At 46.7% G+C, this 27,880-nt stretch overlaps 1 protein-coding gene across 2 annotated transcripts; it reads left to right on the top strand.

The window, feature by feature from the left end:
- The first annotated feature begins 1,202 nt into the window (after positions 1-1,202).
- Positions 1,203-27,207, top strand: mideasa (mitotic deacetylase associated SANT domain protein a). 2 transcript variants are annotated; one of them, XM_020496229.2, is made up of 13 exons: positions 1,203-1,544; positions 2,256-4,144; positions 6,628-6,822; positions 7,868-8,216; positions 18,115-18,184; positions 18,401-18,546; positions 20,386-20,489; positions 20,708-20,783; positions 20,975-21,063; positions 21,221-21,364; positions 22,967-23,086; positions 23,944-24,119; positions 24,596-27,207. In XM_020496229.2, the coding sequence occupies exons 2-13, from the start codon at positions 2,594-2,596 to the stop codon at positions 24,852-24,854; spliced, it is 3,279 nt and encodes a 1,092-aa protein (XP_020351818.1). In that variant the 5' UTR covers positions 1,203-1,544; positions 2,256-2,593; the 3' UTR covers positions 24,855-27,207. The 2 variants fall into 2 exon arrangements, with proteins under 2 accessions (XP_020351818.1, XP_020351817.1); XM_020496228.2 differs by having other exon boundaries at positions 6,625-6,822.
- Positions 27,208-27,880: the final 673 nt, after the last annotated feature.

Genomic DNA, 27,880 nt, shown 5'->3' with positions numbered 1-27,880 from the left:
TGCAGTTCAGACAGCTAATTAAATCAATGCTAGTTGTGCTATAAAATTCTACAATAGATATCTTTGGAAATTCAAATTATGCTTTATGATATATCCACATATCCAAAGTATGACGGCGCGGCAGGTAGCCTAGTGGTCAGAGAGTTGGGTCAGTAACAGAAAGGTTGCTATATCGAATCCCCGAGCTGACAAGGTACAAATCTGTCGTTCTGCTCCTGAACATGCCAGTTAGCCCACTGTTCCTGTCATTGTAAATAAGAATATGTTCTTGACTGAGCAGTGACGCTTTCAAAAAGAGAGAAGTTAAATGCACTCCGGGGGCTTATGTGTTTGACTTGCCTAGTTAAATAAATATGACCTAGTGTACTACCCAAATGAGACACATGTATTTGGCCGTGCATGCACACTTCAACATGTGACCCCTTTGGGAGCCCCCCTGAAGGAAATCCCCCTCAGAAGCACTGGGTAGACTCGATTATGCTGAACTGCGGGGTACCGGTCCATGGCCCATGACGGGATCGGCAAACGCGGTGAGGGAGGATCTCAAATATTCTGCGCCGCTCGGTCATGTTGTCAACAAGGCAGCGTCTTCCAGCATCTTCCAGAAACAAGGCAGCATCTTCCAGAAACATACATCTATTTTCCATAAAATATATGTTAGAATTGTTGAACTAGTTTTCATTGGAATGGCATATATCAAACTCAATCACTTTTACATGTGAAAATACAGAATCCTACTTATTACTTAATGCTTAGTTACGTAACTTTTGTTTGGAGCCGGCTTTGAACGGGGCACCTGGCTCACGCCCGGGAGTCAGACGGTTTCATAACGAATGCAAAATCAACTTTCGACCTGTGCAAAACACGCCTACCATGGCGCCCAGGTCAGATTAATCGAATCCCCTCATTGCCAGTGTGTGCTGCAATTTACTGGATGATGCCACAAGCAGTGGGACAACCTTATAAGGACATGGATATAGGCGTGGTCAGACAATCGGATTGGACAGCAGACGTCAGTTGAGCGGTTGAAGGGTGAGGCGGAGCATTCACGAGCTCAGAACTTTAACGCGTTGGCGCAGCTTCACAGATTTATAAATGCTATGTGTAGTCTGATGTATCAGTGAATGCAATAGAGCCAATGCATTTGACAGACAGATCTATGAAAAATACGCAAATAACCAAATGTACTTGACATTTTGATCATACCCAACGGAATCAGTGGTTTATGTACGTACACACTCGATGCGGGGAGAAAGTTGCTGGACATGTTTTCCTGAAAGTGTGTTATTATTTCACCGTGTGCAACATTGTAGCCACTGTGCTTACATGGATTTGTGGTTGAACAACAAATATCCCAAATCCCGTGTTTGAATGGTTTCGATGCAAGTTGTTTACTCTATGGCCTGAAGAAAAGTTGTCGAACTCGAAGTATATGTTATCTGTTGCGCACGATCCCGTAGTGGAGCTGCATGCATTCGACTTTGGCCCAAAGGAAATTGGCTCCGTAGAACTCGCTGTCATATACATAAAATGATATTGAAACAGTAAGTGTCAATTAATTTCATTAATGGTATATCACGTGTGTTGTCGATCAACATGATCGCAAAATATGGAGTTGCAATTGTAAACAGAATCCCATGGGAGTATGCACTTCGTGTTTTGTAGGTTTAGTTTGACTTTAATGAAGCCACGATGTGATTTTAGTGGCCTGGCCATATTAATTGCACATAAACTCGTGCGCAGATTGTTACTGTATGTAATTTTCGAAGGCAACAGTGTGGCAACAATACTTTACTACAACACAAAAGGTTGCCTGAAATTTGCATCCAATTGGCTGGGACTGGGGGCTCCGAGGGGGGTGGGGGTGGAAAGCGACTCTACTTGTTTTCTCTCGCTTCCTGTATTTCTCGTTGTCAAATGGCAGTTCTGTACAGTCCACGCCTCAAACTGTCTCTGCCTGCTATTATCACAGTCGAAACCAACATCTACAGTGTGTAAATAATGGGCCGACACGACTACTTTTGTGTCTGTGATGTCACTATATTAATTGGATTTGGAAGTATTTCAGCATTATTAATACTTTGCTTCTACAATACTTGTACAGTGCATGCTCTCTGAACGTATTTGACTTTAAATATAATTAGCCTAGTTCTTTCCTCTGAGCCAAGCAAACAGGCCTGTCCTGCACACATGCTCGTTGAAAACTTACTTCACACATATTTTACCAGTCATTTCCCTCACCCTCTATCTTTCAGGGCCCCACACATGAATGAGGGACATCTGGGGATCCAGGGCCGCCGTGACCCTTAACAGCAGCAAACTTCTTCAGATCTGACTTGAGGGAGGAGGTGTGTGTTCTCCGCCCTCTACTCTTTCCTGTAGGACTTATGTTTCCTCCCGAGTCCCTCTGTTCTCGCCGTTAAACAAAGCAGGACACAACGGTCCCAGACCGAGGCAGTGTAGGCAGAAACACTTGGCCTTGTCCTTGTTTTTTACTCAAGTGACTGGGGATATATATAAAGGATATATATATAAAGGACCTCGACTTTTTTACCCGCTGTTTTACTTATTGTTTTAGCTTGATGATTATAGTATGAGTCATCCTCCCCAGCAGAAAGTGATCCCTGATAAGAGTGGGGGCAAACATCGGGCTGCAGCTGCCATGAAGGAGCCCACAGTGCAGCACGCGGGGGATGTCTTCTATGGCGGTATGGGCCCCCCGGCTCTGGAGTCTGCTCACAGGGTAGGGGAGCCTGGAGGCCACGGCTCTGGGGTCTTCAACCCAGAGAAGGGGCCCCAAAGTCGTGCACACTATCAGCAGACTGCCTCTGTCAAATGGATGCACCAGGACCACATCCAAGCTGCTGGCTGGTCTCAGGATGCTTCCGGGCCCCTGCCAACCAATTCATGGGGGCAGAACTTTAGCCCGTATATGGACGGCTTGAACAACGTTAGGGTCCAGATGGCCTTCCCCAAAGGGAGCCACGATGAAGGAGCTGCTCTGCAGATGGGGCCAGCAGAGAAACAGGCTCCAGGTTCCATGGAGGTTTACAGGGAGGCAACCCAAGCTCAAGCCCAGGCTAGGGGCTTAGAGTGGGGGCAGCAAGCTGCGGCAGCCGCCATGCGTCAAGCCCAGCTCCAGGCCTTCCAGCAGGGCCATAAGGGTGTAGATCTCCAGGCTCAGCCCCCCCATGCCCCCTCCTCTCACCCCATCATGCAACCAGGGTCCTTGATGCAGCCCATCCAGCTGGCGTTCGGACCCACCAAACAGCACCTTCCATCTGGGTACTACCCAGTGTTCCAGGGGGGCACCAAGGCCATGCCCAACCTGAGCTACAACGAGCAGCCAAAAACCCAACAACAACACCAACTGATGCAGCTTCAGATGCAACAGCAGCAACAACAACAGCAGAAGCAGCAACAACAGTTACATCAGCAGCATCATCAACAACAACAACAGCAGCACCAGTTGCAGCAACAGCTCCAGCACCAAATGCAACAGCATCAGATCCAACTGCAGCTGAATCAGCAGTATCACAAGCAGCAAATACAACAGGAGCAACGGCAACAAATGCACCAGCAGCAGCTTCAACCGCCACACAGTTTACCACCGCAGGAAATACTGCAGCCGCAGTCTCAGCAAAAGCAGCAGCCAAACCAACACTTCCTGAGTTATAACCAGCCCTCTGACAACTGTCCGTCTAGAGCTAGCCCCTCAACCCCTCAGAAGGACATGCCTCTGTCTGTGGAGACTCAGGGGCAGGGACATACACCGGATGTAGAGACCCCGTCCGCTGACCCATCAAGCACATCCTCCGACCCCTGCCCCCCAAAACTCACATCAGACCCCATGTCACCCTCAGACGCATCTCCGGCTGCCCCCCGTCGCTCCCGCCGCCTCTCCAGAGACGGGCTATCACCACTCGTGGACCCTCCCTCACTATCCCCCTGGAACCAGACCTTCAGAGAGGTACCCCAGAACGGTGTGGTAGCCAGACGAGAAGGGGGGGAGAGACAGGGGCCGACTGGGGGGGTTATCCAGAGTACGCGCCGGAGGAGGAGGGCGTCGAAAGAGATCAACTTGGAGACTCTGGCCCAGAAGGCTTCCGAGAGGGAATCACTGCCCTCCTCCAAGATGGCCAAGGTTTGTTTGCACTCTTTTGTTTAGTTCAACCAGGCCTACAACCTGTTCCAAGTTCATCTCACATTGTGGCCTAGGGTAGTCCAGCGGTCTAAGCCCCTGCGTCTGGATCACATGTACTGTGTATCGCTGCAAGCATTGGTTTGAATCTGACCCACTGCTCTAGCATTGTCCTCCTATCAACTTTTCTCTCTATCATCGGTCCAATAAACACAAAATACAAAAGGTGTGGCTCTGCCAGACTCCTTTAAAGAAACACACACAAAACAATCATTCACATAGACCTCTGAACAGCAAGTGTTCAAAATTGTCGCTGTACGCGAAGGCCGACACAATGGGCCAGGGAAACAAGGATGTTGATTAAATACCTCATGTATTTCCTGAAGGTAGTAATAATGTGACTCCTGAATCCTATCAACCCTCCCCTGATTGGAGTAAATTAACAGACAACAATACTTCTACTGCTTTTTTCGCACACTTGTACAGTACATGCAGTTAAATAATTATACATATATTCCTAATTTCATCTTTCTGCAAGTGCTGAATTTTCACACACAGCGGCCTGACTATTGAATTTAGATGAGTTCCTCGGATGACAGGAAAACTGATTGTCTTTCCCCTACTTTGCTGCCACTGTGACCACTGCAACACTCTGTTCCTCTTCCAAGAGGAAGATCATGGTTTCTGTGCAGGACTTCCCCTTATGCTGTACTTCTGTGAGAAAATAGTGATTCCTAGCCTTGCTGTCAGGAATTTATGATGTTGACGTTTCCCTTTAGGCACACCCACTAAAGCAGCTGCATTTTTTTCAGGACTTGTTTTTCAAAGGCAAAACATGTTGGTTATTGAATAAATCGGCAGAGAGGGGGAGACTGGGTGCAGACTGCAGAGAGGGAAAGTGTGTGCTGGGTGCAGACTGCAGAGAGAGACAGAGAGACTGTGCTGGGTGCAGACTGCAGAGAGAGACAGAGAGACTGTGCTGGGTGCAGACTGCAGAGAGAGAGAGACTATGCTGGGTGCAGACTGCAGAGAGAGAGAGACTGTGCTGGGTGCAGACTGCAGAGAGAGAGAGACCGCTGGGTGCAGACTGCAGAGAGAGAGAGACTGTGCTGGGTGCTGACTGCAGAGAGAGACTGGATGCAGACTGCAGAGAGAGACTGGGTGCAGACTGCAGAGAGAGAGACTGGGTGTGCTGGGTGTAGACTGCAGAGAGAGACTGGGTGCAGACTGCAGAGAGAGACTGGGTGCAGACTGCAGAGAGAGACTGGGTGTGCTGGGTGTAGACTGCAGAGAGAGACTGGGTGCAGACTGCAGAGAGAGGAAGTGTGTGCTGGGTGCAGACTGTTGAAGCAGCTACATGTCTGCACACCTCTACATTCCTCAGGGCTCTTCCTCCCCAGCCATTCAGCTGAGCCAGGGAGGGGCTGTGGCCTGGAGCCGCTCAGGACTCTCCCTCCCCAGCCATTCAGCTGAGCCAGGGAGGGGCTGTGGCCTGGAGCCGCTCCGGACTCTCCCTCCCCAGTCATTCAGCTGAGCCAGGGAGGGTCTGTGGCCTGGAGCCGCTCCGGACTCTCCCTCCCCAGTCATTCAGCTGAGCCAGGGAGGGGCTGTGGCCTGGAGCCGCTCAGGACTCTCCCTCCCCAGCCATTCAGCTGAGCCAGGGAGGGGCTGTGGCCTGGAGCCGCTCAGGACTCTCCCTCCCCAGCCATTCAGCTGAGCCAGGGAGGGGCTGTGGCCTGGAGCCGCTCAGGACTCTCCCTCCCCAGCCATTCAGCTGAGCCAGGGAGGGGCTGTGGCCTGGAGCCGCTCAGGACTCTCCCTCCCCAGCCATTCAGCTGAGCCAGGGAGGGGCTGTGGCCTGCAGACTCCCACTCCTCCACATTCTCTCCCCAACCAGGTGCCTTAATAAAACAGTCATACCTCTGTTATTCACAAACCCAAGGTTCAGCTTCTATTATTTTGTATTTTTTGTTGAGTTGGCTGTGTGGGGTGGAGTTCAATGGTGCAGATTTGAGACATTTACTGTAGTCAAATGAATTAGATTTCAAATGTATTTCTCTGGCTTGGCTTGAATGTAGTTGCTAATGTTGTGTATTTTCACTAGTACCGGATTTTCAATACGTTTTGTAAGCTGACAGTAACCATTTGCTGCTTATAAGTAACTGGTTGTTCATACAACGTGTGCAGTGCTTTCCTGATTCTATTTGTGAAACGGGATCTTGCAACACTGAAGACTGCCTTTAAGCAATGTCCATAAATTGTCTGTGACATGCATACCTACAGTCTGAGATTAACAATTGCTGCAGGGGATTCATTTAATTTGTCAAGCATGTAGAATGGAAAGTTCACTATTTGCCATATTTACTTCCACTTTCTATTCTACTCCCTTACATATTGTCTATATTATATATATTATCTATATTATCTCCTTTCTCTACTTATTTCTATCTCTGTTATTCCCCTCTTCTGCCCCCCCCCCCCAGCAGCAGGGGGAGGGTCTTATGGGCAGACAAGCTGGTATGGTGCCCCTGGTTATCCCCGTGTCTGTGCCAGTGCGCCAGGGTCAGACAGGCCCTCCGGGCCAGCACGCCCTGCTCCCACCCCAGCCCCAACACAAGCCCTCGGTCATTGTAGCGAGCCGCCGCTCACTGAGGAAGTCCCTCTCGGAGAGCTTCAGCCAGGTAGGTCCTGTGGCATGCAGACCTTGGTTGTATTCATTAGGCTAGGCGTAGTAAAAATGTTTTGCAGCATTTTAGTGTTCTTTGTTGGACAAGTCCACATAGTTCCTCACTGTTTTCTTCTGTTTTGGTGCCTAATGAACACAATCTAGGGTTCAAATAGTATTTGCTTTCTTTCACATACTTTGAGTGTTTGTTTCAGCCTGCCTGGAGTTCCAGGTGGGTGCGGTTTGCACTTTTCTGTTTGTTCTGTTGTGCCAGCCAGGCAAGCTCGATCAAGCACAGTTAAAGTATATGAACAAAAAAAAAAACTATTTGAACCCAGATATGATGACCTGCTGGGGGGACATGTTTTAGTATGTAGAAATTAGGCCTTAACTCCACAATGGGTTGGGTTGTCATGTGCTATCGTTCAATAGTGCTATTGACTGTTTGTTTATCTCATGTGTAACTCTGTGTTGTTATTTTTGTCGTACTGCTTTGCTTTATCTTGGCCAAGTCTCAGTTGTAAATGAGAACTTGTTCACACCTGGCCTACCTGGTTAAATAAAGGTGTTCTCACCTGGCCTACCTGGTTAAATAAAGGTGTTCTCAACTGGCCTACCTGGTTAAATAAAGGTGTTCTCAACTGGCCTACCTTGTTAAATAAAGGTGTTCTCAACTGGCCTACCTGGTTAAATAAAGGTGTTCTCAACTGGCCTACCTGGTTAAATAAAGGTGTTCTCAACTGGCCTACCTGGTTAAATAAAGGTGTTCTCAACTGGCCTACCTGGTTAAATAAAGGTGTTCTCAACTGGCCTACCTTGTTAAATAAAGGTGAAATAAATCAAATAAAAAATAGGACTCGATGGAGCCACTTTGATGTAGAGGCCCAAAACATTCAACGTTATTATTTAGCGACTTCATTAATCCCGCCGGTGACTTCCCCACACAAGTCATAATCTCCCTCCCACCTTCCACTGAACCAATGCAGTTGGTTGTTTGTCTATTTGTCCTTGTCATTCTCTGAAATATCACTGAACTCCTCACAATCATCTCACCCAACCAGGACGGGGAGGGCGATGCTGGTCAGGACGACGATGGGAAATTGGCCAAGCACAAATGGCGGCCTCGTCCCGAGCCCCTCTTCATCCCACCACCCAAACCGGCTACGTTCATCGCCCCCTCAGTCTACTCCGCCATCACTCCCTACCAGAGCCACCTGCGGTCGCCCATCCGCCTGCCCGACCACCACTTCACTCTGCCGCCCTACACCCCACCGCCCATCCTGTCTCCGGTGCGCGAGGGCTCTGGTCTCTACTTCTCCACCTTCCTGTCTTCCATCGCCGCCAGCAACCAGACCCTGCAGCCGCCACCCAACACGCCCAAGTCGGCCTCGCGCAGCCTTCTGCGATCCAGTAAGTCTTGTCACGGAAGCTCGAGGAGTCTCGCTGTATCGTTCTCTCTCTTTCCCTCCGTCTCTCTCTTCTCTGTGTCCTAGTTGTCCCTCTATTGTTATAACGTAAAATACAAATCTGTTCCTTTCTTTTCCTATGCACTGAATGCATCCTTGTCACAATGTATTTCTCCTGTCAGTAGTCCAGGGCTGGTTAGGGCTGGTTTCCCAGACACTAGTTAAGTCTAGTCCTGGACTAAAAAAACATTTTCAATGGAGAAATCGCTATTGAACATTGAAACCAGTGCTTAAAGTGTAGGATGCTTCACAAATGGCACCCTATTCCCTATGTAGTGCACAAATTTTGACCAGTCCTATGGACCCTGGCCAAAAGCGGTGCACTACGTAGGGAATAGGGTGCCATTAGGAACACTTGCCCACAGTCCTCCAGAGTTAAATGGCCCCATGACTTCCTGTGTTCTGAGATCAGATCAAGTTCTATAGTCTCTCTACCTCTGTCCAGATGGTTTCTCTGTCCCCTCTGTCCAGATGGTTTCTCTGTCCTCTGTTCTATATACCTCTGTCCAGATGGTCTCTCTGTCCTCTCTGTCCAGATGGTTTCTCTGTCCTCTATGTTCTATATACCTCTGTCCAGATGGTCTCTCTGTCCTCTCTGTCCAGATGGTCTCTATGTTCTATATACCTCTGTCCAGATGGTTTCTCTGTCCTCTCTGTCCAGACGGTCTCTCTGTCCTCTATGTTCTATATACCTCTGTCCAGATGGTTTCTCTATCCTCTCTGTCCAGATTGTTTCTCTGTCCTCTCTGTTCTATATACCTTTGTCCAGATGGTTTCTCTGTCCTCTCTGTCCAGATGGTTTCTCTGTCCTCTATGTTCTATATACCTTTGTCCAGATGGTCTCTCTGTCCAGATGGTCTCTCTGTCCTCTCTGTCCAGATGGTTTCTCTGTCCTCTCTGTTCTATATACCTCTGTCCAGATGGTCTCTCTGTCCTCTCTGTTCTATATACCTCTGTCCAGATGGTCTCTCTGTCCTCTCTGTTCTATATGCCTCTGTCCAGATGGTTTCTCTGTCCTCTCTGTTCTATATACCTCTGTCCAGATGGTCTCTCTGTCCTCTCTGTTCTATATACCTCTGCCCAGATGGTTTCTCTGTCCTCTCTGTCCAGATGGTTTCTCTGTCCTCTCTGTTCTATATACCTCTGTCCAGATGGTTTCTCTGTCCTCTCTGTTCTATATACCTCTGTCCAGATGGTCTCTCTGTCCTCTCTGTTCTATATACCTCTGTCCAGATGGTTTCTCTGTCCTCTATGTTCTATATACCTTTGTCCAGATGTTCTCTCTGTCCTCTCTGTCCAGATGGTCTCTCTGTCCTCTATGTTCTATATACCTTTGTCCAGATGGTCTCTCTGTCCTCTCTGTCCAGATGGTCTCTCTGTCCTCTGTTCTATATACCTCTGTCCAGATGGTCTCTCTGTCCTCTCTGTCCAGATGGTTTCTCTGTCCTCTATGTTCTATATACCTCTGTCCAGATGGTCTCTCTGTCCTCTCTGTCCAGATGGTCTCTATGTTCTATATACCTCTGTCCAGATGGTTTCTCTGTCCTCTCTGTCCAGACGGTCTCTCTGTCCTCTATGTTCTATATACCTCTGTCCAGATGGTTTCTCTATCCTCTCTGTCCAGATGGTTTCTCTGTCCTCTCTGTTCTATATACCTTTGTCCAGATGGTTTCTCTGTCCTCTCTGTCCAGATGGTTTCTCTGTCCTCTATGTTCTATATACCTTTGTCCAGATGGTCTCTCTGTCCAGATGGTCTCTCTGTCCTCTCTGTCCAGATGGTTTCTCTGTCCTCTCTGTTCTATATACCTCTGTCTAGATGGTCTCTCTGTCCTCTCTGTTCTATATACCTCTGTCCAGATGGTCTCTCTGTCCTCTCTGTTCTATATGCCTCTGTCCAGATGGTTTCTCTGTCCTCTCTGTTCTATATACCTCTGTCCAGATGGTCTCTCTGTCCTCTCTGTTCTATATACCTCTGCCCAGATGGTTTCTCTGTCCTCTCTGTCCAGATGGTTTCTCTGTCCTCTCTTTTCTATATACCTCTGTCCAGATGGTTTCTCTGTCCTCTCTGTTCTATATACCTCTGTCCAGATGGTTTCTCTGTCCTCTCTGTTCTATATACCTCTGTCCAGATGGTCTCTCTGTCCTCTCTGTTCTATATACCTCTGTCCAGATGTTCTCTCTGTCCTCTCTGTCCAGATGGTCTCTCTGTCCTCTATGTTCTATATACCTTTGTCCAGATGGTCTCTCTGTCCTCTCTGTCCAGATGGTCTCTCTGTCCTCTGTTCTATATACCTTTGTCCAGATGGTCTCTCTGTCCTCTCTGTCCAGATGGTTTCTCTGTCCCCTCTGTCCAGATGGTTTCTCTGTCCTCTGTTCTATATACCTCTGTCCAGATGGTCTCTCTGTCCTCTCTGTCCAGATGGTTTCTCTGTCCTCTATGTTCTATATACCTCTGTCCAGATGGTCTCTCTGTCCTCTCTGTCCAGATGGTCTCTATGTTCTATATACCTCTGTCCAGATGGTTTCTCTGTCCTCTCTGTCCAGACGGTCTCTCTGTCCTCTATGTTCTATATACCTCTGTCCAGATGGTTTCTCTATCCTCTCTGTCCAGATGGTTTCTCTGTCCTCTCTGTTCTATATACCTTTGTCCAGATGGTTTCTCTGTCCTCTCTGTCCAGATGGTTTCTCTGTCCTCTATGTTCTATATACCTTTGTCCAGATGGTCTCTCTGTCCAGATGGTCTCTCTGTCCTCTCTGTCCAGATGGTTTCTCTGTCCTCTCTGTTCTATATACCTCTGTCCAGATGGTCTCTCTGTCCTCTCTGTTCTATATACCTCTGTCCAGATGGTCTCTCTGTCCTCTCTGTTCTATATGCCTCTGTCCAGATGGTTTCTCTGTCCTCTCTGTTCTATATACCTCTGTCCAGATGGTCTCTCTGTCCTCTCTGTTCTATATACCTCTGCCCAGATGGTTTCTCTGTCCTCTCTGTCCAGATGGTTTCTCTGTCCTCTCTTTTCTATATACCTCTGTCCAGATGGTTTCTCTGTCCTCTCTGTTCTATATACCTCTGTCCAGATGGTTTCTCTGTCCTCTCTGTTCTATATACCTCTGTCCAGATGGTCTCTCTGTCCTCTCTGTTCTATATACCTCTGTCCAGATGGTTTCTCTGTCCTCTATGTTCTATATACCTTTGTCCAGATGTTCTCTCTGTCCTCTCTGTCCAGATGGTCTCTCTGTCCTCTATGTTCTATATACCTTTGTCCAGATGGTCTCTCTGTCCTCTCTGTCCAGATGGTCTCTCTGTCCTCTGTTCTATATACCTTTGTCCAGATGGTCTCTCTGTCCTCTCTGTCCAGATGGTTTCTCTGTCCTCTATGTTCTATATACCTTTGTCCAGATGGTCTCTCTGTCCTCTCTGTCCAGATGGTCTCTCTGTCCTCGCTGTTCTATATACCTTTGTCCAGATGGTCTCTCTGTCCTCTCTGTCCAGATGATCTCTCTGTCCTCTCTGTTCTATTGTTCTATATACCTCTGTCCAGATGGTTTCTCTGTCCTCTCTGTTCTATATACCTCTGTCCAGATGGTTTCTCTGTCCTCTCTGTTCTATATACCTTTGTCCAGATGGTCTCTCTGTCCAGATGGTCTCTCTGTCCTCTCTGTCCAGATGGTTTCTCTGTCCTCTCTGTTCTATATACCTCTGTCCAGATGGTCTCTCTGTCCTCTCTGTTCTATATACCTCTGTCCAGATGGTCTCTCTGTCCTCTCTGTTCTATATGCCTCTGTCCAGATGGTTTCTCTGTCCTCTCTGTTCTATATACCTCTGTCCAGATGGTCTCTCTGTCCTCTCTGTTCTATATACCTCTGCCCAGATGGTTTCTCTGTCCTCTCTGTCCAGATGGTTTCTCTGTCCTCTATTTTCTATATACCTCTGTCCAGATGGTTTCTCTGTCCTCTCTGTTCTATATACCTCTGTCCAGATGGTTTCTCTGTCCTCTCTGTTCTATATACCTCTGTCCAGATGGTCTCTCTGTCCTCTCTGTTCTATATACCTCTGTCCAGATGGTTTCTCTGTCCTCTATGTTCTATATACCTTTGTCCAGATGTTCTCTCTGTCCTCTCTGTCCAGATGGTCTCTCTGTCCTCTATGTTCTATATACCTTTGTCCAGATGGTCTCTCTGTCCTCTCTGTCCAGATGGTCTCTCTGTCCTCTGTTCTATATACCTTTGTCCAGATGGTCTCTCTGTCCTCTCTGTCCAGATGGTTTCTCTGTCCTCTATGTTCTATATACCTTTGTCCAGATGGTCTCTCTGTCCTCTCTGTCCAGATGGTCTCTCTGTCCTCGCTGTTCTATATACCTTTGTCCAGATGGTCTCTCTGTCCTCTCTGTCCAGATGATCTCTCTGTCCTCTCTGTTCTATTGTTCTATATACCTCTGTCCAGATGGTTTCTCTGTCCTCTCTGTTCTATATACCTCTGTCCAGATGGTTTCTCTGTCCTCTCTGTTCTATATACCTCTGTCAAGATGGTTTCTCTGTCCTCTCTGTTCTATATACCTCTGTCCAGATGGTCTCTCTGTCCTCTCTGTCCAGATGGTTTCTCTGTCCTCTCTGTTCTATATACCTCTGTCCAGATGGTTTCTCTGTCCTCTCTGTTCTATATACCTCTGTCCAGATGGTCTCTCTGTCCTCTCTGTTCTATATACCTTTGTCCAGATGGTTGCTCTGTCCTCTCTGTTCTATATACCTCTGTCCAGATGGTTGCTCTGTCCTCTCTGTTCTATATACCTCTGTCCAGATGGTTTCTCTGTCCTCTCTGTTCTATATACCTCTGTCCAGATGGTTTCTCTGTCCTCTCTGTTCTATATACCTCTGTCCAGATGGTTTCTCTGTCCTCTCTGTTCTATATACCTCTGTCCAGATGGTCTCTCTGTCCTCTCTGTTCTATATACCTCTGTCCAGATGGTCTCTCTGTCCTCTCTGTTCTATATACCTCTGTCCAGATGGTTTCTTTTCCTCTCTGTTCTATATACCTCTGTCCAGATGGTCTCTCTGTCCTCTCTGTTCTATATACCTCTGTCCAGATGGCCTCTCTGTCCTCACTGTTCTATATACCTCTGTCCAGATGGTCTCTCTGTCCTCTATGTTCTATATACCTTTGTCCAGATGGCTTCTCTGTCCTCTCTGTCCAGATGGCCTCTCTGTCCTGTCTGTTCTATATACCTCTGTCCAGATGGTCTCTCTGTCCTCTGTTCTATATACCTCTGTCCAGATGGTTTCTCTGTCCTCTCTGTCCTCTCTGTTCTATATACCTCTGTCCAGATGGTTTCTCTGTCCTCTCTGTTCTATATACCTCTGTCCAGATGGTTTCTCTGTCCTCTCTGTCCAGATGGTTTCTCTGTCCTCTCTTTTCTATATTCCTCTGTCCAGATGGTTTCTCTGTCCTCTCTTTTCTATATACCTCTGTCCAGATGGTTTCTCTGTCCTCTCTGTTCTATATACCTCTGTCCAGATGGTTTCTCTGTCCTCTATGTTCTATATACCTTTGTCCAGATGGTCTCTCTGTCCAGATGGTTTCTCTGTCCTCTATGTTCTATATACCTTTGTCCAGATGGTCTCTCTGTCCTCTCTGTCCAGATGATTTCTCTGTCCTCTCTGTTCTATATACCTTTGTCCAGATGGTCTCTCTGTCCTCTCTGTCCAGATGATTTCTCTGTCCTCTCTGTTCTATATACCTTTGTCCAGATGGTCTCTCTGTCCAGATGGTTTCTCTGTCCTCTATGTTCTATATACCTTTGTCCAGATGGTCACTCTGTCCTCTCTGTTCTATTGTTCTATATACCTCTGTCCAGATGGTTTCTCTGTCCTCTCTGTTCTATATACCTCTGTCCAGATGGTTTCTCTGTCCTCTCTGTTCTATATACCTCTGTCCAGATGGTCTCTCTGTCCTCTCTGTTCTATATACCTCTGTCCAGATGGTTTCTCTGTCCTCTCTGTTCTATATACCTCTGTCCAGATGGTCTCTCTGTCCTCTCTGTTCTATATACCTCTATCCAGATTTTTTCTCTGTCCTCTCTGTCCAGATGGTTTCTCTGTCCTCTCTGTTCTATATACCTCTGTCCAGATGGTTTCTCTGTCCTCTCTGTTCTATATACCTCTGTCCAGATGGTCTCTCTGTCCTCTCTGTTCTATATACCTCTGTCCAGATGGTTTCTCTGTCCTCTCTGTTCTATATACCTCTGTAGATGGTTTCTCTGTCCTCTCTGTTCTATATACCTCTGTCCAGATGGTCTCTCTGTCCTCTCTGTTCTATATACCTCTGTCCAGATGGTCTCTCTGTCCTCTCTGTTCTATATACCTCTGTCCAGATGGTTTCTCTGTCCTCTGTGTTCTATATACCTTTGTCCAGATGGTCTCTCTGTCCAGATGGTCTCTCTGTCCTCTCTGTCCAGATGGTCTCTCTGTCCTCTCTGTTCTATATACCTCTGTCCAGATGGTCTCTCTGTCCAGATGGTCTCTCTGTCCTCTCTGTCCAGATGGTCTCTCTGTCCTCTCTGTTCTATATACCTCTGTCCAGATGGTCTCTCTGTCCTCTCTGTTCTATATACCTCTGTCGAGATGGTCTCTCTGTCCTCTCTGTTCTATATACCTCTGCCCAGATGGTTTCTCTGTCCTCTCTGTCCAGATGGTTTATCTGTCCTCTCTTTTCTATATACCTCTGTCCAGATGGTTTCTCTGTCCTCTCTGTTCTATATACCTCTGTCCAGATGGTTTCTCTGTCCTCTATGTTCTATATACCTTTGTCCATATGGTCTCTCTGTCCTCTCTGTCCAGATGGTCTCTCTGTCCTCTATGTTCTATATACCTTTGTCCATATGGTCTCTCTGTCCTCTCTGTCCAGATGGTCTCTCTGTCCTCTGTTCTATATACCTTTGTCCAGATGGTCTCTCTGTCCTCTCTGTCCAGATGGTTTCTCTGTCCTCTATGTTCTATATACCTTTGTCCAGATGGTCTCTCTGTCCTCTCTGTCCAGATGGTCTCTCTGTCCTCTCTGTTCTATATACCTTTGTCCAGATGGTCTCTCTGTCCTCTCTGTCCAGATGATCTCTCTGTCCTCTCTGTTCTATTGTTCTATATACCTCTGTCCAGATGGTTTCTCTGTCCTCTCTGTTCTATATACCTCTGTCCAGATGGTTTCTCTGTCCTCTCTGTTCTATATACCTCTGTCAAGATGGTTTCTCTGTCCTCTCTGTTCTATATACCTCTGTCCAGATGGTTTCTCTGTCCTCTCTGTTCTATATACCTCTGTCAAGATGGTTTCTCTGTCCTCTCTGTTCTATATACCTCTGTCCAGATGGTTTCTCTGTCCTCTCTGTTCTATATACCTCTGTCCAGATGGTTTCTCTGTCCTCTCTGTTCTATATACCTCTGTCCAGATGGTTTCTCTGTCCTCTCTGTTCTATATACCTCTGTCCAGATGGTTTCTCTGTCCTCTCTGTTCTATATACCTCTGTCCAGATGGTTTCTCTGTCCTCTCTGTCCTCTCTGTTCTATATACCTCTGTCCAGATGGCCTCTCTGTCCTCTCTGTTCTATATACCTCTGTCCAGATGGTCTCTCTGTCCTCTATGTTCTATATACCTTTGTCCAGATGGCTTCTCTGTCCTCTCTGTCCAGATGACCTCTCTGTCCTGTCTGTTCTATATACCTCTGTCCAGATGGTCTCTCTGTCCTCTCTGTTCTATATACCTCTGTCCAGATGGTTTCTCTGTCCTCTCTGTCCTCTCTGTTCTATATACCTCTGTCCAGATGGTTTCTCTGTCCTCTCTGTTCTATATACCTCTGTCCAGATGGTCTCTCTGTCCTCTCTGTTCTATATACCTCTGTCCAGATGGTCTCTCTGTCCTCTCTGTTCTATATACCTCTGTCCAGATGGTTTCTCTGTCCTCTCTGTCCAGATGGTTTCTCTGTCCTCTCTTTTCTATATTCCTCTGTCCAGATGGTTTCTCTGTCCTCTCTGTCCAGATGGTTTCTCTGTCCTCTCTGTTCTATATACCTCTGTCCAGATGGTTTCTCTGTCCTCTATGTTCTATATACCTCTGTCCAGATGGTTTCTCTGTCCTCTCTGTTCTATATACCTCTGTCCAGATGGTTTCTCTGTCCTCTCTGTTCTATATACCTCTGTCCAGATGGTCTCTCTGTCCTCTCTGTTCGATATACCTCTGTCCAGATGGTTTCTCTGTCCTCTCTGTCCAGATGGTTTCTCTGTCCTCTCTTTTCTATATTCCTCTGTCCAGATGGTTTCTCTGTCCTCTCTGTCCAGATGGTTTCTCTGTCCTCTCTTTTCTATATACCTCTGTCCAGATGGTTTCTCTGTCCTCTCCGTTCTATATACCTCTGTCCAGATGGTTTCTCTGTCCTCTCTGTTCTATATACCTCTGTCCAGATGGTTTCTCTGTCCTCTCTGTTCTATATACCTCTGTCCAGATGGTCTCTCTGTCCTCTCTGTTCGATATACCTCTGTCCAGATGGTTTCTCTGTCCTCTCTGTCCAGATGGTTTCTCTGTCCTCTCTTTTCTATATTCCTCTGTCCAGATGGTTTCTCTGTCCTCTCTGTCCTCTCTGTCCAGATGGTTTCTCTGTCCTCTCTTTTCTATATTCCTCTGTCCAGATGGTTTCTCTGTCCTCTCTGTCCTCTCTGTCCTCTCTGTCCAGATGGTTTCTCTGTCCTCTCTTTTCTATATTCCTCTGTCCAGATGGTTTCTCTGTCCTCTCTGTCCTCTCTGTCCTCTCTGTCCAGATGGTTTCTCTGTCCTCTCTTTTCTATATACCTCTGTCCAGATGGTTTCTCTGTCCTCTCCGTTCTATATACCTCTGTCCAGATGGTTTCTCTGTCCTCTATGTTCTATATACCTTTGTCCAGATGGTCTCTCTGTCCTCTCTGTCCAGATGATTTCTCTGTTCTCTCTGTTCTATATACCTTTGTCCAGATGGTCTCTCTGTCCAGATGGTATCTCTGTCCTCTATGTTCTATATACCTTTGTCCAGATGGTCACTCTGTCCTCTCTGTTCTATTGTTCTATATACCTCTGTCCAGATGGTTTCTCTGTCCTCTCTGTTCTATATACCTCTGTCCAGATGGTCTCTCTGTCCTCTCTGTTCTATATACCTCTGTCCAGATGGTTTCTCTGTCCTCTCTGTTCTATATACCTCTGTCCAGATGGTCTCTCTGTCCTCTCTGTTCTATATACCTCTGTCCAGATTTTTTCTCTGTCCTCTCTGTCCAGATGGTTTCTCTGTCCTCTCTGTTCTATATACCTCTGTCCAGATGGTTTCTCTGTCCTCTCTGTTCTATATACCTCTGTCCAGATGGTCTCTCTGTCCTCTCTGTTCTATATACCTCTGTCCAGATGGTTTCTCTGTCCTCTCTGTTCTATATACCTCTGTAGATGGTTTCTCTGTCCTCTCTGTTCTATATACCTCTGTCCAGATGGTCTCTCTGTCCTCTCTGTTCTATATACCTCTGTCCAGATGGTCTCTCTGTCCTCTCTGTTCTATATACCTCTGTCCAGATGGTCTCTCTGTCCTCTCTGTCCTCTCTGTTCTATATACCTCTGTCCAGATGGTTTCTCTGTCCTCTCTGTTCTATATACCTCTGTCCAGATGGCCTCTCTGTTCTATATACCTCTGTCCAGATGGTCTCTCTTCCCTCTCTGTTCTATATACCTCTGTCCAGATGGTTTCTCTGTCCTCTCTGTCCAGATGGTTTCTCTGTCCTCTCTGTTCTATATACCTCTGTCCAGATGGTAGTGTCCTAAAGGTGCTGTGTTAATTTGTGTTCTCCAGCCAGCTCTACAGACATCACGCCCCCAATCCTCCCTTTGATCACCGACGCCACACCTGTCAGCTTTGAACCGTGAGTACAAACCTCTGTAACACTGAACTCAGGTATAATGCATTATGATGCAGTTATAATGTATATGCCATTTACAGTCATGTATGCATACATTTTACATATGGGTGGCCCCAGGAATCAAACCCACAATCTCTCTCGCTCCACCCGCTCGCTGTCTCCCTCGTTCTCCCCACCATCTACCTCCCTCCGACCCTCTCTCCCTCTCCGCACCCCCAGGCGTATTAACATTGGCCTGCAGTACCAGGCGGAGGTACCAGAGCTGCAGTGTGACCGCTCACTGACCCAGTGGGACCAGCACAAGGCTGACCTGGTCTGGCTCCCCATGAAGGCGTCCCTGCTACGCCACGCAGAGCAGGAGACCGGTAACTACACTGCCTCTTACTCAAAACTATAGTAATCTAATACCGTTTTCACAGAATAGGGCCAACCCGAACCATACTGTTCTGGCGTGGTTCCAGAAACTCTGTTGAATGCATAGTCAGGCCAGCTCAGTACATCTTGGCTCGGCTCAGCTCGGCATGGCTCTGTGGTGTGAGGCATACAGAGCTGACTTTAAAAAGGTTTTGTATGGAAGTCGAAGTACGCACATTTGAACAACTTGGGCTGTAACGTCCTGAAGTAGTGCAAAATGTTGACCGTTTTGCTTTCGGTGTCTTTTTTTGTCTTTCTCTACTTGCTCTCTCTCTTTCTCTCCCCCGCTCTCTCTCTCTCTCTCATCTCTCCCCCCGCTCTCTCTCTCTCTCCCCCCCGCTCTCTCTCTTTCTCTCCCCATCCCACTCTTCTCTCTTGCTCTACCCCCGGCTCTCTCTCTTTTCTCTCCCTCCGCTCTCCTCTCTCTCTCTCCCCGCTCTCTCTCTCTCTCTCCCCCGTCTCCTCTCTCTCTCTCTCTCCTCTCTCTCTCACCCCTCTCTCTCTCTCTCTCTTCTCCCCCTCCCTGCGCTCTCTCTCTCTCTCCCCGCTCTCTTCTTCCCCCGCTCCTCCTCTCTTCTCTCCCGCTCCGCTCTCTCTCTCTCCCACGCTTCTGTCTCTCTCTCCCCCGCTCTCTCCTCTCCTCTCTCCCCCGCTCTCTATCTCTCTCTCTCTCCCCCCGCCTCTCTCTCTCTCCCCGCTCTCTCTCTCTCTCCCTCCCCGTCTCTCTCTCTCCTCTCGCCCCGTGCTCTCTCTTTCCCTCCCCCGCTCTCTTCTGCTCTCCCCCGCTCTCTCGCTCTCCTCTCTCTCTCTCTCTCTCTCCCCCGGCATTCTCCTCTCCTCCCCCGTCTCTCTCTCTCTCTCTCTCCCGCTCTCTTCTCTCTCCCGCTCCTTCTCTCTCCCCTGGCTCGCTCGATCTCTCTCCCCAGCTCTCTCCTCTCTCCCTCCGCTCGTCATCTCTCTCTCCCCCGCTCTCTCTCATCTCTCCCCCGCTCTCTTCTCTCTCCTCCGCCACGCTCTCTCTCTCTCCCCCCGCTCTCTCTCTCCTCTCCGCCGCTCTCTTCTCCTCTCTCCCCCCGCTCTCCTCCTCTCTCTCCCCCGCTCTCAGTCTCTCTCTCCCCGCTCTCCTCTCATCTCTCGCCCCCGCTCCTCTCTCTCCTCTCCCCCGCTCTCGCTCTTCTCTCCCGCCGCTCTCGATCTCCTCATCCGCTCTCGCTCTCTCTCTCCCCGCTCCTCGCTCTCTCTCTCCCCCGCTCTCGCTCTCTCTCTCCCCCGCTTCTCGTCTCCCCGCTCTCGAGCTCTCCCCGCGTCTCTCTCCTCCTCTCTCCCCCGCTCCTTCTCTCCTTTCGTCCCCCGCTCTCTCTCTCTCTTCCCTCCCCTCTCTCTCTCTCCCCCCCGCTCTCTCTCTCTCTCTCCCCCGCTCTCTCTCTCTCTCTCCCCCGCTCTCTCTCTCTCTCCCCCGCTCTCTCTCTCTCTCCCCGCTCTCTCTCTCTCTCCCCCCGCTCTCTCTCTCTCTCCCCCCCGCTCTCTCTCTCTCTTTCTCTCCCCCCGCTCTCTCTCTCTCTTTCTCTCCCCCGCCCTCTCTTTCTCGCCCCCTCTTTCTCTCCCCCGCTCTCCTCTCTTTCTCTCCCCCGCTCTCTCTCTTTCTCTCCCCCGCCCTCTCTTTTCTCTCCCCCGCCCTCTCTTTCTCTCCCCCGCCCCCTCTTTCTCTCCCCCGCCCTCTCTTTCTCTCCCTGCACCTCCTCTCACTCCCTGTCTTCCTACCTCAAAATTGCCTCACTCTTTCCCCCTAGTGGACGACCTGATGAGCTTGGCCTGCTCCAGCGCTCTGTACGGCGGTGGCACCAATCAGGAGCTGGCCCTCCACTGTCTGCATGAGTGCGGGGGCAATGTCCTTGTGAGTAGAGTGACTCACACAGTGATTTAACCCAGTGATTCCACGATAATCCCCTCTGTGGCAAATTAGTTTCTCCCAGGTTTCATAAATAGCTCCCTATTAACTTTTTATAGTGTGTTTTTTATTTATTTTTTTATTTTTTTACTAGAGCCTTTATGGCCCCTGGTCAAAATAGTGCACTAGATAGTACCGGTGATGAATTGTGTTGCTCTCCCCAGGAGACCCTGGCGTTCCTGCTGCTCAAGGAGCCCGTTTTCTCTGATGGCCACCACCTGGCAGACTATCACTACTCAGGTGGGAAGACATTTTGTTTCCTCAATTGCTTCTTTCTCAAAAGTGTGCTTGTTAAAGGGGAAATGGAGGGGGGTGCCATTCATTCACTTCCAAATTTCTCACACACACACCACACACACACACACTGTGAGGCCTTATTGACAGAATGGTGAATAATTCCCCCCCCCCCCCCCCCCCCCCCCCCCCCCCAGGATCAGACAGTTGGACTCCCTCAGAGAAGCGCTTCTTCAATAAAGGCATCTCTACCTACAGGAAGGACTTCTTCATGGTGCAAAAACTGGTACGCTCACTTCTATCCAGGCCATGTCAGCCATGACGTTTTCACCACATGGCATGAATCAGTACCACCTGGGCAAACAGTGGGAATACTATAAGAAATGAATAACCTTTTAATAACTGTCTATTTGTGTCTGTGTGTTTTGTCTATCCGTATACAGGTGCAGACAAAGACAGTGGCCCAATGTGTGGAGTTTTACTACATGCATAAGAAACAGGTGCAGATCAGTCACAGTGGAAGCGTTACCTACGGACCTGCAGAGTCCCCAGCAGATAGACACACCGAGGCAGTAGTGGATGTTAAGGTAAGGCTTTAGTTAATGAAAACAAATAAACTCAGCCAAAAAAGAAACGTCCTCTCACTGTCAACTGTGTTTATTTTCAGCAAACTTAACATGTGTAAATATTTGTATGAACATAACAAGATTCAACAACTGAGACAAACTGAACAAGTTCCACAGACCTGTGACTAACAAATGGAATAATATCCCTGAACAAAGGGGGGGTCAATCAAAATCAACAGACAGTATCTGGTGTGGCCACCAGCTGCATTAAGTACTGCAGTGCATCTCCTCCTAATGGACTGCTCCAGATTTGCCAGTTCTTGCTGTAACATGTTACCCCACTCTTTCACCAAGGCACCTGCAAGTTTCCAGACATTTCTGGGGGGAATGGCCCTAGCTCTCACCCTCCGGTCCAAGATGTGCTCAATGGGATTGAGATCTGGGCTCTTTGCTGGCCATGGCAGAACACTGACATTCCTGTCTTGCAGGAAATCAATAACAGAATGAGCAGTATGGCTGGCGGCATTGTCATGCTGGAGGGTCATGTCAGGATGAGCCTGCAGGAAGGAGGAGGGAGGAGGATGTCTTCCCTGTAACGCACAGCTTTGAGATTCCCTGCAATGGCAACAAGCTCAGTCCGATGATGCTGTGACACACCGCCCCAGATCATGACGGACCCTCCACCTCCAAATTGATCCCGCTACAGAATACAGGCCTCGGTGTAACTCATTCCTTCGACGATAAACCTGAATCCGACCATCACCCCTGGTGAGACAAAACCATGAGTCGTCAGTGAAGAGCACTTTTTGCCAGTCCTGTCTGGTCCAGCAGCGGTGTGTTGTCCCCTTAGATGACGTTGTTGCGGTTGATGTCTGGTGAGGACCTGCCTTACAACAGACCTACAAGCCCTCAGTCCAGCCTCTCTCAGCCTATTGCGGACAGTCTGAGCACTGATAGAGGGATTGTGCATTCCTGTTGTAACTCAGATAGTTGTTGTTGCCATCCTGTACCTGTCCTGCAGGTGTGATGGTCCGATGTACCGATCCTGTGCAGGTGTTGTTACACGTGGTCTGTCACTGCGAGGACGATCAGCTGTCCGTCCTGTCTCCCTGTAGCGCTGTCTTAGTCGTCTCACAGTATGAACATTGCCATGTATTGCCCTGGTCACATCTGTAGTCCTCATGCCTCCTTGCAGCATGCCTAAGGCACGTTCACACAGATGAGCAGGGACCCTGGGCATCTTTCTTTTAGTGTTCTTCAGAGTCAGTAGAAAGGCCTCTTTAGTGTGCTAATTTTTCATAACTGTGACCTTAATTGCCTACCGTCTGTAAGCTGTTAGTGTCTTATCGAACGTTCCACAGGTGCATGTTCATTAATTGTTTATGGTTCATTGAACAAGCATGGGAAACTGTGTTTAAACCCTTTACAATGAAGATCTGTGAAGTTAATTGGATTTTTACGAATGATCTTTGAAAGACAGGGTCTTGAAAAAGGATGTTTATTTTTTTGCTGAGTTTATTATAAAACAAGTCGTTCATGAGTTCGTAAAAAACTATATTTACATTACAAAATAACATTTTATTAAGATGACCATTTATTGTGTTATTTGTCTCTTTTTCACAGAGCTCTCAGGGATCAAAACCAAGACAGGAAGAAGTTGACAGGAAGTGGGAAGTGTCATGTGACAGGGGTCAAGATTGCAACCAGTCCAGGGTTACTCAGACACTACAGGCTCATGACAATGTAAGTGCTCATTTTAACTTGAAGTTATATTTTTTTAAATGATTTTTAAACCTCATTGTACCATGTTTAAATCTATCCCTTATCTATTTGTACTTGCTATCATATGTCCTTTGACCGATGTTCATTAATGTTTATGGTTTATTGAACAAGCATGGGAAACTGTGTTTAAACCCTTTACAATGTAGATCTGTAAAGTTATTTGGATTTTTAAGAATTATCTTTGAAAGACAGGGTCTTGAAAAAGGACAGTACAACACTGGTTTAACAGACTGATTCACCAACAGGACAGTACAACACTGGTTTAACAGACTGATTCACCAACAGGACAGTACAATACTGGATTAACAGACTGATTCACCAACAGGACAGTACAACACTGGTTTAACAGACTGATTCACCAACAGGACAGTACAATACTGGATTAACAGACTGATTCACCAACAGGACAGTACAACACTGGTTTAACAGACTGATTCACCAACAGGACAGTACAATACTGGTTTAACAGACTGATTCACCAACAGAACAGTACAACACTGGTTTAACAGACTGATTCACCAACAGGACAGTACAACACTGGTTTAACAGACTGATTCACCAACAGGACAGTACAACACTGGTTTAACAGACTGATTCACCAACAGGACAGTACAACATTGGTACTTTCTGGAAAAAATGGCGCCAACAGAGGGCTGCCGTGCTTCTAGCTCTCTTTTTTAATGTCTTTTTTTATTTTTTATTACAAGTATTTCGCTAAACCCACAATAACATCTGCTTAACACGCGTATATGACCAATAAAATTTGATTTGATTTGGTATACTAGACAAACACAATGATTTAATGTTGGGTCCACCAGACAGGAGCAGTGCTAGGGCGCAGGGACCAGGATGCTGTACACAAGGTTGGTCCTCCCCATCCAACCCCTCCCTCTGCAGCCAGAAAACCTCGTCCCGAGGCGGGGAAGAAGAGCCGAGCGCCCCCAAAGCCCCCCGGCGACCCAGAGGGCGTGTTCCCCTGCAAGAAGTGTAGCAGGTCAGTGTGTGTGTGTGTCCCTTTAAGATTATGTTTACATGATCTGCGAAAAGATACACATTTTGCACCATTAATACTTTTCCCCGCCAATTTTTTATTGAGTGAAAGAAAATGGTGAAAGACGGGGATTGACCAAGAGTTATAAACCAGGCATCTCTCTTAGAGACCAGTGTTCGCTGGACATATCTCAGACCAGTGTGGCAACAATGGAGACAATAGCCATTGGTAGCGTTTCAGGTTGTCTTAGTTGCAGTCTTGCTGCACAGGTAATTAGATCTTACAACACCTGGAGAAGAGTTTACGTCTCAGTAACCACATTGATATACTTTAGCAATCTTCTGAGATGAACAACTGCAAAAATAGGTGACCTGGAACGTCACCTGTGTGGCTGTAGGTTCAATCAGAGCCATAGGTCTCTCTCTATATAGCTCTCTGGGTTCAATTGTCCATGTATCTATCTGACCTTTGACCTCCAGGGTGTTCTACAAGGTGAAAAGCCGCAGCGCCCACATGAAGAGCCACGCTGAGCGGGAGAAGAAGGAAGCCGCACTCAAACTCAAACTCGAGGAGGAGGAGCAGCAGCGGGCGGTTGAGGCGGAGGCACGGGCCAGGGAGGCAGCAGAGGTTATGCAGAATGGGAACGGGGGTGGGAATGGAGCAGGAGAACAGGATGAGGTCAGTGATGAGGATGTGCCTTCAGAGACAGAAGATGAAAAGGACGAGGACTGGCAGTGAGAGAGGGGAGGAGGGAGGGGGGGCTTGAGAGGGAATGAAAGACATATCCCACTCCCGGAAAAACAAATGAGTACAAATAATCTTTGTACCTGAAACAATGAGATTGAGGATGGAGGTGTTCCAGGTCATCATTACAGATGTGCTGCACAGACGATCAGATCTTACAACACCCAGGGAGGTGTTGAGTCTAAAGAACCACATTTACAGAGCCTTCAGAAAGTATTCATACCCCTTGACTTATTCCATATTTTGTTATGTTACAACCTGAATTCAAAATGGATTACATTTATTTTTCTCACCCGTCTACACACAATACCCCATAATAACTAAGTGAAAACATGTTTTCAAATGTGTTGAAAATGAAATACAGAAATATCTCACTTACATAAGTATTTTCAGTTCTGAGTCAATACAAGTTAAAATTACCTTTGGCAGTGATTACAGCCGAGTCTTTCTGGGTAGATCTCTTAGAGCCTTTACACACCTGGATTGTACAATATTTGCACATTCTTTTAAAAATTCTTCAAGCTCTGTCAAGTTGGTTGTTGCTCATTTACTAGACAGCCATTTTCAGGTCTTGCCATAGATTTTCAAGCCGATTTTTAAGTCAAAACAGTAACTAGGCCACTCAGGAACATTCAATGTCGTCTTGGTCAGCAACAGGTTATTGTCCAGCCTCTCTCTCTCTAGGATGTTGCCTGCGCTCAGCTCTATTCTGTTTCTTGTAATCCTAAAAATAAAAAATCAACTCCCTAGTGACAAGTTTATCCATAACATGATGCAGCCACCACCATGCTTGAAAATATGAAGTGGTACTTAGTGATGTTTTGTTGGATTTGCCCCAAACAACGCTTTGTATTCAGTACAAAGTTAATTTCTTTGCCACATTTCTTGCAGTTTTACTTTAGTGCCTCATTGCAAACAGGATGTGTGTTTGTGGAATATTTGTATTCTGTACAGGCTTTCTTATTTTCACTCTGTCATTTAGGTTAGTATTGTGGAGTTACTATAATGTTGTTGATCCATCCTCAGTTTTCTCCTATTACAGCCATTCAACTCTGTAACGGTTTTAAAGTCACCATTGGCCTCATGGTGAAATCCCTGATCAGTTTCCTTCCTCTCCGACAACTGAATTAGGAAGGACGCCTGTGTCTTTGTAGTGACTGGGTGTACAACATCCAAATTGTCTTCAATAACTTGCTCAAAGGGATGTTCAATGCCTACATTTATTTACATTTCTAACCATCTACCAATAGGTTCCATTCGTTGCGTTGGAAAAACCTCCCTGGTCTTTGTTGTTCAATCTGAGTTCGAAATTCACTGCTCCACTGAGGGACCTTACGGATAAATGTATGCGTGGGGTGCAGAGATGAGGTTGTCATTCAAAAATCATGTTTAACCCTTATTGCACACAGAGTGAGTCCATACAACTTATGTGACTTGTTAAGCACATTTTTATTCCTGAACTTATTCAGGCTTTCCATAACAAAGGGGTTGAATACTTATTGACTCAACACATTTCAGCTTCACATTTCAGCTTGAATTATTTGTGATGTCTAGAAATATCAGTCCACTTTGACATTGAGGCGTTGTATGTGTGTGTAGGCCAGGGACACAAAATCGAAATGTAATCCATTTTCAATTCAGGCTGTAACACAACAAAATGTGGAAAAAGTCAAGGGGTGTGAATACTTTCTGAAGGCTCTGTATATGATTTAGCAAACTTCAGAAATGCCCGGTGCGACCTGCAATGTCCACTTTGTCTCACATCAGTGCCACAACTTGTCTTGCTTTTAATTGCTTTTCCAACTCCACATATTTCAAACCATTTTTTTTGTGTTTATTTTTCACAAGGAAATGTGAAATGATTTGTAAATGCACTGTATTATATTCTACTGCTTTTGCCGATCTCACTTCTTTTATATCACTTTAATTGAATATCTATATTGGAATATCTATTTTGCTATTATTGGAATATCTATATTGCTAATTCTTTGTGTGGACTATTTTGTGTGGACTATTTAGGTCTAATGGTTGTTCTTAATAGTTTGTACACATCGGCCGTTTAAACAAACTAGCTATACTCTGGATACCTGTTTTTGCTTACTAAATCATGATCAAAGAGATTTTTCACTTTTATAATATCCACCTGTGTTCTAAAATTGGGGCTGATGTAGATATCACCTTGTATGAATTCTTAACTTTTTTAAAGGAAAATATTGTGGGGACATTTTTAAGAATTGTCAGCAAACTCTAAGGTTGAATTGCACATTTTAAACTACAAAGGGACCTTTAACATCGAATGTGTGTGTTTTGTGTATAAAAAATGTTTATTAAAAAGTAATATACTGTACCTCTATACAAAAAAGTACATATCTCACACAACCAGATTTTGAGTAAATCCTCTCGCTTCACATCTTCATCTCTGGGAAATCCCACCCAGTTGACTACTTTAAAATGGTGAAGCCCTTAATGCAATGTCCGTGCCAAACGGATTTTATTCATCAAGACCTTTATCTGACTTTATGGTACTTCCCCTTTTCAGCCTGTTCACTTCCATTTTCTTCCAAGTTAATCCAAGTATGCTGTTCACACAACCACCAGTAGAGGGAAGTAGTGCTTCAATATCATCAATGGACAATATCCCCCCCTTGAGTTTCAATACGTATGCTATATGATTAGTAGGACAACATACTACACAAAACTATAGACATAACAAAACTAATCAATCATAGCAAATGTCAAAAGTGACTTGATCTGACACCTTTATAACAGAAAACAAGTATACAACAAGGTTACATTTGTTATTAATTTACAGGAATGTGCTTTGGCCTGTTATTTCAGCCATAACCAGCACCGAAGTATGAGTGTATTTACTTGGAAGCAAAAAAAAAATAAGTCCAATATACACATTTTGTCAAAGGCTGTAGAAGAGAGAACCTCATAACTATCCAACAGGTCATGCCAGGTTTTTATTTATTTAACTAGGCAAGTCAGTTAAGAACAAATTCAATGACCGTCTACCG

This window comes from Oncorhynchus kisutch, linkage group LG12, assembly GCF_002021735.2.
Source record: "Oncorhynchus kisutch isolate 150728-3 linkage group LG12, Okis_V2, whole genome shotgun sequence".
In the NCBI taxonomy this organism is placed as follows: Eukaryota; Metazoa; Chordata; class Actinopteri; order Salmoniformes; family Salmonidae; genus Oncorhynchus; species Oncorhynchus kisutch.
This window is presented reverse-complemented; position numbering and strand designations above follow the sequence as displayed.